The following is a 16311-nucleotide window of genomic DNA, read 5'->3' as shown; positions in this document are numbered from 1 at the left end:
ACAGTGCATTCCTGAAATATCATTGGTTCCCCTAGAACTGTTTTCTGGCCTGGTGGTACCACTGAAAAACCACTAAACAGACACAACACGCAGGGTGGCATAATGGCAGGGTCAGATGGTGAAGCAGGCAGTCTGCAATTTCTATTTGCTTTCAATATTCTGTTTGTTCTGTATATTTACGACTATGAATGATCACAAGGAAAGGATAACTTGATACAATGTGTTTATTGCTTAATAATAAGATGTGCAACCTCTGCCACATTATAATCAAGACTCCACAATTGCTAACAGAGGATATTTAATAATGTTACAAACTCAAATTAATTTACATTAAATTGAATTATAGTGTCAGGCAGTTGCTGGGTCTGAAACATTGCTATTGGAGGAAAAAATAGGGACACGCCTGGCATTACTTTGCAGGTTTACCAAGATTTTATGCACTTTGTGCATTGATGTTAACATTCTCTAACCTTTACCAAAATATTAGCACATTGTGAACATAGGAGAACAACTTTTTGTTTTAATACTTGGTTATCCGTCCCCTATGTTGGAGTTTTTAGTTTTTTAGGCTATTCTCATAAAATGTCTTCTTACCGTGAAGAATGCAACCAAAATCCATTGCTGTTACCGTCACAGCACTTTCGACACAAGCAATGCCGGAAGCGCTGTCCTAAAATTTGTTCGTACCATGAAGAGTGCCTGACCCGCAAGCATAGGAAATGCATTACCATGGGGGCACAGTTATATTGAGAAATAACATTTTGGAAAAAAGGCTATATGTTGTCAGTGCATTTAGATCAAACCTTCCGGCGTTGTTTGTGTCGAAAGTGCTGTGACGGGTAAAAAGTGCTGTAAGAAGAAATTTCACGACCACCTTCAACCATACTGACACAAAGTGGTAATGCTAGGTTGACAGTTCAAACAAGAGAAGTACAAGAAAATATTGAATACCAGAAACTTACTTTCACTAAGCTCAGCAAGGATAAGTAAAGTAAAGAGACTGACCACAGTTCAGTGAGACTGACAGCAACATAGAACACAATGAGCCATATAAGAACTTGTTCTTATATGGTTCATTGATAGAATGCTGCAGTGACACTCTTATCGCATCCCAGGCTACAACACAGAGGTTGACTCATAATTCGGAAAAGCACCCCACAGAGGGTACCAAGCCAAATGATTATTGATTTCCAAATGAATGAATATTTGGCGTCATTTCCAGCATTTTGCCTGGCAGCCCACCAGGTCTGTACAATTATAGGGGAAACACTGGATATGGAAAACAAAGTGCAATTATTTTGTATCTGACTGGCAAATAAAAAACACCTCTTGAATTCAAAAAGACAATAGACTATTTTCTTTTTTTTACTTAATCGGAGCTGACCATCGGTTGTTTTCGAACTATCGGCCGATGGCAGTATTATTAGCCGATAACAATCAGTGGCCGATCAATCGGTGCATCCCTAAACAAGATGTTGAAAATAGCCCAAATTTCAAGTCAGGTAGCCCAAAATAGCCCAAATAAAAGGACAACGAACATTTGAAGCTGTCTGATCTACACTAGTCATTATAATTTGCACTCTCATACGTAGGCCACTGTATTTGCTTTTGAAGTTCACTCTGTGGTTGCTTTTGTATTTCGTTATTTAAAAGCACATCTTATGTATAGTCTGGGTAGGGCGTCAGATGAACCCTTTCACATGTAACCCTTTTCTGAATTATTTCCAAAGGCCTCAGCATGATTTTATTTTCTGGCTGTGCGCCAGCGGTTCTGGAATTGGACTGTTACATCACACTAGTCTTCGTAAGGTTGAAGTTGCTCTTGATAAGAGTGCTGATTGAGATCAGAATACCTTACCGTAATTGTAACCTTACCCATTAGTGGGGAAATTGCCAAGCTGCCCCCCTGCCACCTTCACCCTACGTCACGTGACCACCTGTGTGTAGCTTAGCTTTGTTTAGCAGCTGCTGTTGTTATTTATCTCCAGTTATGATTGCATTTAATTGGATATCTGACTATTTAATTTAATATATAAATGTACAATGAATATAACAACACTAGATGGCTCAACGTGCGTTAGGCATGATGAGCTCATCTGATTTATAAGCTAGCTACATGCACTGTCTATCTCATTAGTATCAATACAAATATCAATGTAATCCAATGGTTTGTGTGGTGAAAATGTATTTATTTGCAATATCATTCACATTTTCAAATACAAATTATGTATTCCAATTCTAGCAAACATTGTAATGGACACCCATGATGTTTGTAATATATTTTTTGAAGGTTGCACTGATCACAATATGCTAAAATAAAGCTAATCACATGGGCACAGCCATATAATGTCATCTGGTCCAACCAAAGATGATAATGTGACAAAGATTCCTCAGTTGTTTTGGACAGAAGACTTGATAGATAGGGAATTGGTAGCGTTATGTTGGGAGCGAGTGGAGCATCTTTCTTATATCATCTTTGGTTAAATGTGGAAAATCAATATTACTATCAGATAAACATTACTGTCAGAATGAGTTCCACTTTTGCAGAGTGTTTAGTCAGTTATTTTGATCACTGGTGAGTTTACCCATGATGTGAAAAAATCTAATGTAGCAATTAATTTGTTTAAATTCTGCTTTCTGTCAGCCTGTAGGTAGCTCATTTTGTCACCTTGGTTAGCATTTGATAACTGTATAGCCAAATACATTTGTTGCTACTTCTGACCAAGTGTGAACATCTCCATAAACAAACAAACGCTCATATTGAGGACATAAAGATCAGGGTTGTAAAGAGTTTCTTCAGTGAAATGTTTTAGTGGAAAATAAGTGTGGTTAGTCCTAGAAAAAAGCCAGGCTCCACCTACTACACGATTTTGAAAAATGCTTCCAGTGGGCGGTGGAGTAGACCTGTCCATCTCATTTGCATAAAGTACACTCTATGCAAATGAGTTTGTACAGCACAGCTGTGCCTGGCTCTGATCAAACTGTCAAACTAGGCATTGCAGATCAAATATGAATCAAGATTCAGCAATTACATGGCCTACTTCAAAGGCTTGTTGTTCTTGGTTTTTACTGATTTTTAGCACACAATACCTGGAACTGATCAGATTAAACAGATTTTCTCCTGGATTTTATATTTCCTCACTTCAAAAAAACCTGCTCCTGCTTGTGTGAGATTAGGTAAACAGTGTTCTCTTGTGTCAAAATTCAACCTTGTCAAGCCCCACCCATGTCCCGTTCTCCTTAGTTGCTGTTCTATTTAAAAAAAAAAAAAAATTTAAATTGAGAGGACCTGCCAGTTATATTAATTTGTATATTTTGTTACAGACTTTGTCAGATGGAAAACCGACTACTGCCTTGTTAATCAAGAGACTACTGGGTACTTTATAGTGCACAGCATTTAATTCTTTCCATGTTAATCTTGAAAGAAAAAAAAAAACATTCTATTTTTCTGACTAAATAGCCCAACAGAGTCTACAGTTACCATATTTGACCGATGCTTACTATGCCTGATCAGTTTACATTGCATGCACGTAACTAACTGAAAGTTTCATGGTAATCGAATGAAATAAGTCGTCTCATTATTTTATTTTTTTCTGTTTGTGCAGTGGACAGTTGGCTTACCAGCTGTGTGTTGTTGCATCATTAGTTCATGCACAAGGAGGCTAACAAAGGGTCAGCATAAGGACCAGAGTTGTGCCAAAGAATGTCAAGGAAGCCACAATGAGGAAGCCAAGTGAAGCCATTTGTCACAAACATTATGGCATCCTTACATGAAAGGGGGGGCTTTTGTATAAAAAAAATATTTCTACATGGTGAAATCAAAATGTCTAAAATACCCTTTAATAAAAGCTGAGAATGTGCACTTTAACCACATACAAATTGTTTGATTACACATCTATAATTATGGACTACACAGCCAATTCAAGAAAAAAAATATGGCTTTGTCCCAAACAATGATAAATTGTTTGAAATGGTACAAACTGAACAAATTGGGAAATGGTATAGTGTATAATGCACATAATACTGACACAATTTTCATTTTTAGTGTCCCTCATTTGAGAGGAAATGGTACAGAATAATATTACTGAATGTTATTTATGTGTATAAAAAAGGACATGTTGTCTATAACTGTTTTTTTTGTTTTTGTTTTTTTTTTTACTTTGTGGTACTCGAAGGTACCCTGATTATTATTACCATTTTTGTGAGCACATGTACTGGTGCTACATACAGTCTTTGACTATATGTATGGTGCTGACAGTGGTATTTATGTTAACATTATCTTACACACTTATTGTATCTAGGTCATGAAGAACCTTTCTCAAGTGCTCAGCATGATAAATATGTTGACCTGTTATAGAAAATGTTTCCAAAGATGTATTTGTATAAGAGGTAAACATATTTATTGTTGACAATCACAGCAAAGTAAATCATCTGTCAATCCCAATCTCCCTGAATCCGTTCCATGAGACAGGAGACAAACAGAGCCAAGTAAACTGTTAGAGGACATGTTTCACATTGTGAGCTGGACTTAGTGTACTTGTAGAGGGTTTTCCCACAGAGTACACCTCGCCACACTGCTGACAGATGTTGACACAAACTGCTCATGTCCCATGGGATTCTCCAGCTCTCAATCTGATGTTATCACTCTGTATGTTGGTGGGATGTGCTAAGATTTTGCAGTTGAAAAAGTGTTACTTTGTAAGACAGGTCATTTGGACCAAGTCTAGAATGGTTTCACAGCTGACAGCTCTGACACATTGTAGGAAATTCTATGACCCAATGTATCAGATTGAAAAGCTAGAGAGCCTAATGTGATGTCTGTCAAAAATTATATTAAAACAAAGAACAGACCTGTCCAAGTTATCTGTGTTCCAATTGGTCATCAATGATGGCAATAAATTAAACAAACCACACCTATTTGCAGGTCATTTATCTTAATTCTAGCATGTATTATGCAATAGCATTCCTCGAGAGTTTGATTTAGTCCTGCAGCTGGATATAGTAATATCTTTGAGGACAAAGTGTGAAGACAAGGACGAGTTATCGAACTCAGTTTGCGAAATAACTGCACTTCCATAAATATTTAAGCCTTGCTGTTTCATTGATATTTACACTGTCCTGATTATGCGCAACACATATTTAATAAATTATCAGTTAAGATATACTCATGAACAGCACTGGGGATTCATATGTTAGAATGACTGGCAGAACTGCTTGAGTCTACTCATCAACAGAAAATATCTTTAAAGACTGACACATCTATGATGCCACTGATAAGCAGCTTTTCAAGATGTACTTTAAAAGGTATTAGAGTTGAAACTCAGAACAATAATGTCCTAAACTTATTTATTGTATTTTGAATGACCTGTTATTTATTATGCCTATTGGAATCATAAGTGTGAATTTGAAAGATTGAGTTCAATGAACAAGTTATGAGTATGCATGTGTTTTTCGTGGCTTTGGCGTTTGCTGTTTATGTATTTGGGGTATGCAAGTATTTATTTTTCAAACAGCTAGAGAGGTCTGTCACTTGAGTATTGAGTTAACTGGGTAGCCCCCCTCCCCTAATAAGTAATTCAAGGTAAATTAAAACCATTTGGGATCCACAAATAGGAACTGACTATATACTGTTAGAGAACCAATGTGTTTAGGTCGCAGGACAAAACATCTGAGTTTCTCAACGGCTCAGGCTCAACCAAGCCTGAATTGCATCTCTGACGTGACACTTGTGCTTTTCCCTATACTACCCCTATGAGATTATCTGCATTTTGGATGTGCATTGTCAAGTACAACGATTGCCACACATTATTAATCACTCATTGTGAAACAGAATGGTCAGTTTATAACATTGATTGCTACAAATGGAAACAACACTCCTCCATTACTCAGTGTCTTTATTATTTCTCCTACATGCTTAGTTGTGCATTCATAGACTGATAGCTAGACACTCCAGAAGAATAAGAACCTTGAATGATGATCAGGCACAGAAGCAAAGTTTGTCGTTTACTTGTACATGTTTGGTAGGACATACATTCACAGCCCTGTATTCCTCTTATGTATGAAACTAAACTGCCCCCCCCCCCTCATGTGCAAAGGATGAAATACAGCAACAAACTGAGACATGCTATCATTCCCAACTTTAATGCTTTGAAGTTTTCACAAATAGGTATTTGACAAATTATTCCAGCAGATTATTTAAAGGTTAGAGGGCCCTTTTGCCCCACCCCCCCTTGACCCAGGACAACTGACTGGTGTTCCCCCCATGTCGGCGGCCCTGCAGACAAGTAACCGGTATAAATAAATGTACAATGTGAAACATAATATAAGTAATGTCCATAAACAAATGTCAAATTCTACAAATTATTAATCACAGTCATCATACTGACTGGACCAGTATTAACTGCATTGTAACATGGCTGAGGTCAAAAAGACAACTCAGATACAGATAGAAAAGGCAAGCACAGCTCAATGCATAAATAGTAAAGTAGATGCCTGTGTTTATGTCATGGCACTTGTATGGTCCTCCAGGCTGCAACTGAGTGTGTATGTGTGTTTTGTGTGGGTCAATGCATTGTGTGTGTGGGGACATGGGTGTTTGTGCACTTGGCGCGTACAGGTGGTGACAGTACAGGATGAGTATGTGTATGTGTGAATGTGGATAATTGGAATTGCAGTTGATGTGACTTCAAACTGACGCTTGAATGAGCAAGGACATTTCATTTGCATATTACAAATTTCCTCAAATCCTCTATCCTTGTGATCCTCTAAAATAAGCGATTTGAATGAGAGATTTGAATACTTTCTATAGGGTGTTACATTCTTTTTGTGGACCAACTCGGAAGTTTCTTCTGCCATGGGTTCCCTTGGCAGATTTCCAATGCTTTTCTCCCCCATAGGGATTTTGTTTTCTGCAGAAAATAAGGTCTGTGGTTAACATAAGCCTAAGATAGTTTCACGTTTCGTTCTATGAGATGAATTACACTTATTAATATCTCAACTTTGAATTATGTGCTTTTAAAAAGAAAGTTTCTCACAAGTTGCTATATTGAAACTACAACAGTTGTCGCGTGCAGGCGGGCTAGTATGGAAACTAACACATCAGCACACAGTGAATTTGAATGACTATTTTCCATGCCCATTGTGTGAGGGTGGGGAAGTGTTAACGACCACACGTAACTACAGTGAATTCAAAAGGGGGGTAACCACTAAAGCACTGTCATTTTTACTTCCCATAGCAGCTAACCCATCCTTCTCCCCATCTGTGCTGGACGATGGTTTCAAACAATGGAGGGACTTAGGTATACGAACTATAGGGGACCTGTACTTAAACGGGACCTTTGCCAGTTTAGAACAGCTACAAGAAAAATACGGACTCCATAGGAGTAATTTCTTTAGGTTTCTGAAAGTCAGAAGCTATGTACTGACTCATTCGCATGGATTTGCTGCTGCTCAGCCCTCTTGTATGGACGATTGCCTTAGAGACTTAGCCGGCAAAGACAAAATCATATCCCGTTTATATGACACTTTACAGTCTATAAATCCACCTACAACAACTTCGATTAGAGTAGACTGGGAGAAGGAGCTAGGGGTAGAGATCCCTGATGAGATCTGGGAAAAGAGTCTGGAGGAGATCCACCAATGTTCCATCAATTCTAGACTCCATTATTTGAAGGCCAGATTACACAGGATATTCCCAAATGTCTCACCAATTTGTGAAAAATGTAATGCAACTGAGGCCACTCTCCTCCACAGCTATGCGCTATGCCTCAACCTGCATGGTTACTGGGGTGAAATCTTTAAAGTGTTCTCAGAAGTTCTTGAGCTTCACATAGAACCAGACCCACTTTTAATAGTTTTTGGGGTTTCAGAACAGTCGATCAGGCTACGCAAGGCTCAGCAGCAATTAATTTTGTATGGGTTAATAATAGCCAAAAAGATAATTTTAATGTTTTGGAAAAAGAAGGAAGTACCAACCCCAAAGCTGTGGCTCAGTGAGCTCACAAACACCTTACATCTTGAGCGGATACGATTCTTAAGGGACACAGGGCCCCATTTCGATAAGATTTGGTACCCCTTCATCTGTTATCTTGGGAAGACAGGACATTAGACAAAATATACAAGGTGAACCTTAACTAGGTTCATCCCATACAGCACCCTCCTTGATTTCTCGGTCCTTGTTCTTTTCCCCCTTTCTTTCCCTTTTCTCATAATCAGCAGGAGAGATCGGTTGGGTGGGGTTGGGGGCGGGTGGGAAATTGAAATAGACTTTTATTTTTTAAATTTATTTTGTTTTTCCCTTTCCTTTTTGTAGAAGTTTAGTTTTCTTTTGAATGTTAAATGTTTCTTTATGCATACTGAAAAACTTGGTGATTCCTATACTACTTGTACTGTCATCCTCATGTGAACCTTGAATCTCCAATAAACCTTACTTGACAAAAAAAGGTAACCACCGAAGTGGAAACCACTAGGTCTCAGTAAGAGACTTGAGGAATGGGTAACGAAAAGACTCAACTCCTAAGGGAGAATATCCCAACACAAAGTAATAGTCTCTGCGGGAGAACAAACGAAGACGCAAGGAGTAAGTAGAGTTTTAGTAAGACTGCAGTGCAGTCGGAAAAAAAGCAAAGAATAGGTGCCTCGTAATGAGGCAAAAACGGCGATTAAAAGAAAATAAAGAATGCAGCGAAGTGATTAATAGGACCAAAGTCTTACTACTAGTCAAAACAAAAAGCTATATTCAAAAATCCTACACTTTTTCCTTACCACACTTTTCTCTAAGAGAGATGCGTGTTTCTGGTGTTACTCAGCACATACTTGAACAATTAAAGAAACTAATTACACAATTAATTCACCCCACCTTGTTATGCTAGTTCTAGTAAATATCTATAAATATACCTTGCTGTCTAAGGTTACGAGTGACTAACGCTGGACAATGACAATATGGTAAAAGTCGCTAAGAATAAAATGATACATAGAGGCCCAGCAAAATACAGTAACCTAATGCAACCACATTTTTTGTACCAGTTTAGTAATTAACACACTTGGAGTGTCCCATAACCCTTGGACATAGCTTAAATGAAAGCAGCAGGTTTATTGGTTATCCGTGAAAACAATTTCACTCACATCTGCGAAACAATGTTGGCTGAATCATGACTCTTCATATATTTTGATATTATATTTTGCGAACATATTTACCATACAGTATATACCTCAAATATGTGTACCGCAGACATACCCTCCCCCACATATACGCAAACTATATATTTTATATTTGTGATGATTTTTTATTAAATCCAACGATTTTTCATGTTTTTTTTTTTTTTACCTTTTTGACAAGCTGCTGTTTTTGAAATCTGTCCCCCCTCTACCTTTCTCCTGTTGACCATAGGAGCCAATTCAAAGAATCAAGGCGCTGATATAACCAGTAATGATGATGACGAAGATGAAGGTATTTTTCTTTTCTTTTTTTTTTTTTTTTTAAGAAAACAAAAAGCTTGAACCGCGTGCATGAGAAACCTTTAATTTTTTGTGAATTGATTTTTCCTCTACCCCCACCCCCCCACCCCCTCGAAGTGCACAGTTGCATGCACCTCTTGGGCTCATTATTTTTCCGAATTACTTTCTCCTGGAGAAATTAGCTTATAGATTAAAAAAGAAACGTCTCCGGGCAAGTTTTGTAAGGCTTGAAAACTAAAATGTGAGAAATAAGCACAATCCACGTGTCTCTTTCCTTCACTGCAAAGGGAAAATGTAAACTGAAACTGCATGTGATCTGTTCATCTCCACTTGCTGATGGGAAAATTTTGAATTAATGGTGCCCTTAATTCTTTTTACATTGCTTGGTGAAGCATGAACACTAACCCTTCCTTTCAAAGTAAAAATATTTTGATCTGTTAAACTTTGTGGAACGTACAATACATGCTATGTTTTTAACTTTTATGATAAGCCTGCTTTGCATGATGAGGGCTCTTTTATTGATTACCTATACCAGGACTGTTACATTTCACTAAACTAAACATTTTATAAACCAACTCTGAAAGTTATGGTCAGACATCCATTTAAAAGTACAGTGTCCCATGAAAGACTATAACTACTGTGTGTAGTGACAATAGTTTTTTTTTCACTGTAGGTTGTTTTACAGCTACTTCGAAAAATCTGAATTTAAATACTTCTGTTACGCTTATTTTATAACTGACCATATAATAGTTTAGGCACATAAACAATTTGTTGCATTAAAAATGCTGTGATATCAACCCACATTTAATGAAATGGATTGTTTGAAAATGCATTTAAGCCAGTTTTCTAGTGAGAATGCTATTGCCACTGAAAATAGATAGTGGTATTTCAGAAGTGTCCTTGTAAGAGTCTGCTTGCTCAGAGGGAAATCAGAGGTATACATGCATAGTTTTCATTAGCATTTTTGGGCTTTATCCAGGCATTTTCTACAATGGAATGACAGTAAAAAATAAAAAATAAAACATCCAGTATTGACAAAAAAATTGAATGTTGAGGTTTTGAACCATGTTTAATTTCTGTTAAAAGAATTAGGCAATGTAAGAATGATTTTGTGTTACTGCATGCAATTTTACTATCTTTGAACTGAAACTGAACTGTTAAAATAAAACAGTGTTATGATATTGGGACTTTGTGAAGCAAAGTTGCCATTGTTAGCAGTCTTCTTCCCACTACTTTGATGACAGTTGTATTCAACCATTGTTTGTACTACAGGTAAATAGCAAAAAATATAAAATTACCTTTAGATAGGTATAAAATAAGACAATGCTTTGATATGGGACTTTCTAAAGCAAAACTGAAGTTGCAATGTATAGTGTTTCCTCATGTTCAACTGTATTCACTTGTGTTCAACCATTCTGCTTAATCAGTATCACATTGGTAATTCATTTTCAAAAGCTGACACTCAGTGCTAAGTAACACTGCAGTATCTTCTCATGATGTGGAAATATATTGTCATTTCACAGCTTTATTAGGCCGTTACTGTATTGTATTCGATCACTGAGGGACAACTACAACACTTTTTTTTAAGTTAAGATATTACTGTGTGTGAAAATTAATCCTTTATCCTTTATCCTTAGTAAATACTCTGATAATGTCACTTCACACTTAATACTCAAAACCCATGCACACATTTCAATATGGTGTTTTAAAATCCCTGGATGAAGCCCATGTTTTTAGGATTTTAAACCAATAACATACACACAGCAGTACATATAGTAGTATACCCAGAACAGCATATAAAATCCATAGTGCATTGGATGAATCTCACCTATGCTTAATGCATATTTCCTGAGGTCTGAGCCCTGTGCACACAATGACTGACATTGTCCACAGGACTGAAGAATTATCAAACTTCCCACAATATATACATAAGCAATAGATTGCAATATTTCCACATCACTGCCACACTACTTCCCCAGCTTGTTACTTTTCCTGAAATAATCTTTTGTTAACACTCCAGAACAGATTTTTTTCTGTATGACAGTGTGTGTGGACTGTCCATTAACCTGTTATCCCAGCAGCATGGTTTGTTCCAGAATAATGTTGCAGCAACTTCCTGCAGCAGAGCATCCCTGTGACCAGAAAGCGAAATGAGTTTGGTGTATGGGGCATCGTGTGCTGCATGTACATTAACTTTCATTTGCATCTCTGAAACTAATATCTAACCCTGAAACAAATTGAGCTGCTGGTCCCCCTATACAGTGCGAGCATGTATACTGCTGTGTTCGGTGCACTAATAATTGATGTCTGAAATGTATTTGCTGCTGCCAGTATGTTGACCAAAAAAAAAAAAAACGCTAGTGTATATAGCCTACATGCTACAGGACCAGAACACACTGAGAAAATATATACATTTTTTATACACAGTTCATCTTCTGTAGGGAAGGCCAGATTAAGTTAACAATGCTGTTCAATGTGTTTCTGGTTGAGATAATTACAGAATGAGCAACAAAAAAGTGGGTTAATTTGATGTTCCATTTGACAATAAATTGGCTAATAAAGCTCTCTGTTCTGTTAGGAGATCCAGCAGCTCCACACTTGCACTGTTTCTGATGCATTCTCTAAACTTTCCACTGAATTCAGCTGTTGATGCTAAATTAAAATGGGTATCTAAGCATGGAGGGAGCATTTGGTGCAAATGTGTTGTGATTAAACATATGATTTAACCATGAGTTCGTATAACTGCAGTATTTCAGGGAAGGCTAAGCTAACAAGGTCTTCCACCGCACCTGGAGTGGTGCATTCTGAGATACCTTTGTGCCATTGGGAGTCTTATTTTAGAGAAGAAACACAGCCTTTCTCAGAGGTGCACAAACCCCCGTAATGACTTGCGGCACAGGGGGACAACTGTGAAATATATGTATTTACACTTGCAAGTCCAGACACCCGCTCGCCGACAGTGGCTGGGATTGATAACCTGTCTCAGCGGTTTTCACAGGAAAAGCTGACGGCCGTGCTTGATGGCAGTTTACGCCATGCTGTAGGGCTGTCTGTCCACTGCCGAGATCATGATCATGTGACTGAAATGGACCTTGGGCCTGCTTCCTCGAAACAGCCACTAGCAGATGCAAGAGACACCAATAATCCGAGTGCAATGGGGGCTTCTGCTGAATTAAAATTTCACAGGGCCCTGAGCAAGCTACAGCACTACCCTGCTGCAGCACAGCAGCTACTAAATCAGTCTTACATTGTCAAAAAAACACACCATTGGAGTCTTTCCTATTGTAAACACTAGTGCATCACAGAAATGCAGCTGATTGCCTAAATGATGGAATTGTAGATGACATTTTAGTCATTTACCAAGCTGTATTAATGAAGCAATCCTGCCTCAAGCTATGTTTTGACTTATTCTGTGTACTTAGATATCTACAGTATTTACATATTGTAATGGCTTTTGTTGAGTAGTTTATCAGAATATTGATTTAGCAAAGATGCAAGTTGTGCATTGCATATCTCCATTGCTCTTTCATGCTAATTTGCCCCTCTTAATTTATGATCACCTTGTACACATGAAGTAATCAGCAAAACTATTCAAAGCAAGAGTGGCCCACCATACTAAGAGTTTGGGAGGCAGTATCTGTTGAATTTTCTGTGCATTTTCTTTGTTAATCATTCTTTGGCTACGTGCTTATAGAAATATAATAGTGGTTGTCAGCATATATGCATGTGTATCCACCACTCTAGCTTTGAAAGGTTTTGATAATTACTGACATCAAAACCTACATTGGTTTCTGTCTTAGTAGCCCGTATAAAAGCTCCAGACAAAAAATGAACAAACAAAAATGTTTTATAATGCGAGATGTATAATGTTATTGTATGATGTTCAAATTTGTTTTGTGGTTTGAAAAATAATGGTTTAAAATGTGAAATTCTGGTGTCACCACCATGAATCATGTTCGATTGAACTGACGTGGGCCTGAATTCAGTCAATATTGATACTTAACACTGATTCACAAATAAATGGAAACGGATAGTTTTTCTCATGAAAATTAACTCACTTACAGTACCTATTCATGTAAGGAAAAAATAACATTCATTTACTCAAGTGAAAGTTAGTGAATTCAGGGCTTTTTTAAGGCAAATGTTACAGGCCACTTTATGTAGTTCAGATTATACTAGCATCCCTTTGTGTGGAACAAAATATGAGAAAAATATGTCACTGATAAAAAGGGGTAAGTGGTAAAAGGTTAGTGTCTTCCTTTATGAAGGAACAGTTAGAATACTTCTGGGTGCTGTTGTATTTACATTGTGTTTCTTTCCAGACATCCATGATGAAAATGGCTTGAAGCCTGTCATGGTGTACATTCATGGTGGATCGTACATGGAAGGCACAGGGAACATGATTGATGGCAGCATTCTGGCCAGCTACGGGAACGTCATCGTGGTGACCATTAATTACAGATTAGGAATTCTAGGTAAGTTGACTGTCTTTTCTCTAAATATGGCAAGGTTTCTAAGTAGCTTCCTAAGTAAATAGCTTCTGTTACGTTTCTGACACAGAATTTTAGGGACATTCATTTAATTTTATTTCCTCCCCTGTGTGAGTCAAGGTGGAATTGAACCATCACATCCTGACGCATGAATCCAAAAAGCCTTTATGTGTGGTTGTGTTAAAATGTGATAGCTTGAGAGCGATTCTTGTATTGGTGTTTGCACTTAGTAAGGAACTGCCTTCTATTCATTTCATTGGTATGCAAATTTGAAAGGATTGCTGGGCTGTTTTAGTTAGGCAAAAATCACCACAACATGTTTTTGGGTGTTTTAGAAATTAAAGGAATGATTCACTACAAATGTATTGTGACAGCATATGGCCTGGAAAAACATACAGAGAAAACAGACAAAACACAGATTGCATTTGCTAAAACATCTAATTACACAGTCAGGAAAATAGTTTAATTATTAACATTTGTTGGAGTGATCAAGAGACTATATAATAAGACTGCCAGTGTAAACCAAAGAATTCTGCATCAGAGTCCCAATTCCAAAGGCGAGAAAAGATGGCAATGGGTGAGAAGGAATGCGCACATTTTGGGGGGAAGGGGTCAATAATCAACAGCATTGCTGTTGTGTGTGTATACTACTCATACATACTGTCCTTAGTGTGGCAATTGTGGCTCCGTTCTTGCCCTATAGATAGCATAACCTTCATTACTACCATATCAGACGTAGACATCAGCTGTAGTCATATAGGCCTACACCATTTACCGGCATTTCTGGATCAAGAATAAAAAAGAACATGCAATAAAACTAACAAAATTGAATATTAACAAATGAACCATCCTAACACCTGACCTAACCAGACTAGAGGACAAAAGTTTGATGTTAACCTAGACTCTGGAGAATATAAAAAAGTGTCTCACATGTAAAATATTGCTAAAATGAATGTAAGCTTATTTGCCTTGTACCTTAATCATAATACAGAAGAAAAAATAATTTCCAATTTCTAAAAGGGTAGGCTTTAAAATGCCATTGTCTCTGGACATACATGTGGCAGAAAAAAATGTAGAAATGAAGGCACTATATTGAAGGTGAACGAGAGAATTAGCAATGGAGGTAGTTCAGACACTATTTTATATGAAGATATTTTGAATAAAAATAAAACCTCTTCTCAATAGGGACCAGAGTGGAAATCAGTCACTCAGAACATGTATGCTCTGCAAGCAATAATACAGCTAATAGTATGTGCAAACATGGCACCATGTTCAAAGCCATGGAAAGATGCTGGTCCTCCTGAGAACCAGGTATTACTCCAGACAGACCAGTCAATGGAAGGGGATGGCACAGGATGGGCTGATGACTTAAAGGTTGCATAATTTGCTTTACATTCAGTTTGAAATAATGTACTGAAAACTGAAATGTCCACATCCTGGCCTTCAAATTTGCAAACCATACCTGCTGTGAACCAGGTATTTCCACGATGGTCTAAGGGTTGGGTCGGGAGCGTATCTATGTTTCCAGGGTCCTAAGTTCTAATGACCCCATGTGTAATACCACACGTGTTGTTAACGGTGTTGTCACCCTTTTTAGTACAGTCTGTCTTGATTGACATTTAATTTATACAGTAAGTGAGAGTATAAGCTTTCAAACGATGTATAACGTCTAATTTTGCTTTTGGAATAGTGTTTTATATCTCAGCATAACCAAAAGTTCTCTCATCATCGCATTCACTTACGCATTCACTCTGTGGTAGCAGTAAAAGACACTGCACCTGACAAAACGTTGTGAACAATTGTTTATAATTTCTTCTGAGCATAGCTAAGCCATTTGTTTGCTGATAGACCTAGCTGACATCGTTTTCTGGAGTAAGACAGAAAATCATTGATTTACTGTTTCTGTCTCTATCTACTGAACACAGATAAGATTTCATATAAATCTGGGGAACATAGGACCCTGGGAACATAGGAATGACCCCCTTGGGTACACATTGCTTTCACTGTGTATAGGCCACCTAAAAGTTTCTAGATTAATTAGCTGCTGGTTTTTTGCTTCTAATTTCACTTTCATTTCCACTTCAACAGCACAGGCTTTAGTGAATTGTTTGGAGTACTTGAATAACACAATTCACACAATCTAATTATTTTGTGTGAAAATCCCTGAAATGCTTGCGTGTACTGAAAATTACTGAATCAATTGTCTGAATCAATATGAAAGGCACGCAGTAACTCAATTATCTATGAATCAATTATTTGTGAATCCTACAATATGTTTTCAGCTTTTGCACTCATTTTATGGATTGAACCCTTTCGAGAGTCTGTCCCTCATTGTAATTACATGTACCCACTGTACAGTTGCATG

The 16311-nt window shown here is 37.5% G+C and overlaps 1 protein-coding gene across 3 annotated transcripts in view; it reads left to right on the top strand.

Moving 5' to 3' along the window:
- LOC118222167 (neuroligin-4, X-linked-like) overlaps nt 1–16311 on the top strand; it is a 91106-nt gene that overhangs the window by 20540 nt on the left and 54255 nt on the right. For 2 of the 3 annotated variants that reach the window (XM_035407530.1, XM_035407531.1), the window contains exons 3-4: nt 9389–9448; nt 13779–13931. In XM_035407530.1, the coding sequence (XP_035263421.1) occupies nt 9389–9448; nt 13779–13931 (213 nt within the window). The remainder of the gene's footprint in view (nt 1–9388; nt 9449–13778; nt 13932–16311) is intronic. The other variant, XM_035407532.1, reaches the window with a different exon arrangement.

The sequence above is a fragment of the Anguilla anguilla genome, chromosome 3, assembly GCF_013347855.1.
Source record: "Anguilla anguilla isolate fAngAng1 chromosome 3, fAngAng1.pri, whole genome shotgun sequence".
Classification (NCBI taxonomy): domain Eukaryota; kingdom Metazoa; phylum Chordata; class Actinopteri; order Anguilliformes; family Anguillidae; genus Anguilla; species Anguilla anguilla.
This window is presented reverse-complemented; position numbering and strand designations above follow the sequence as displayed.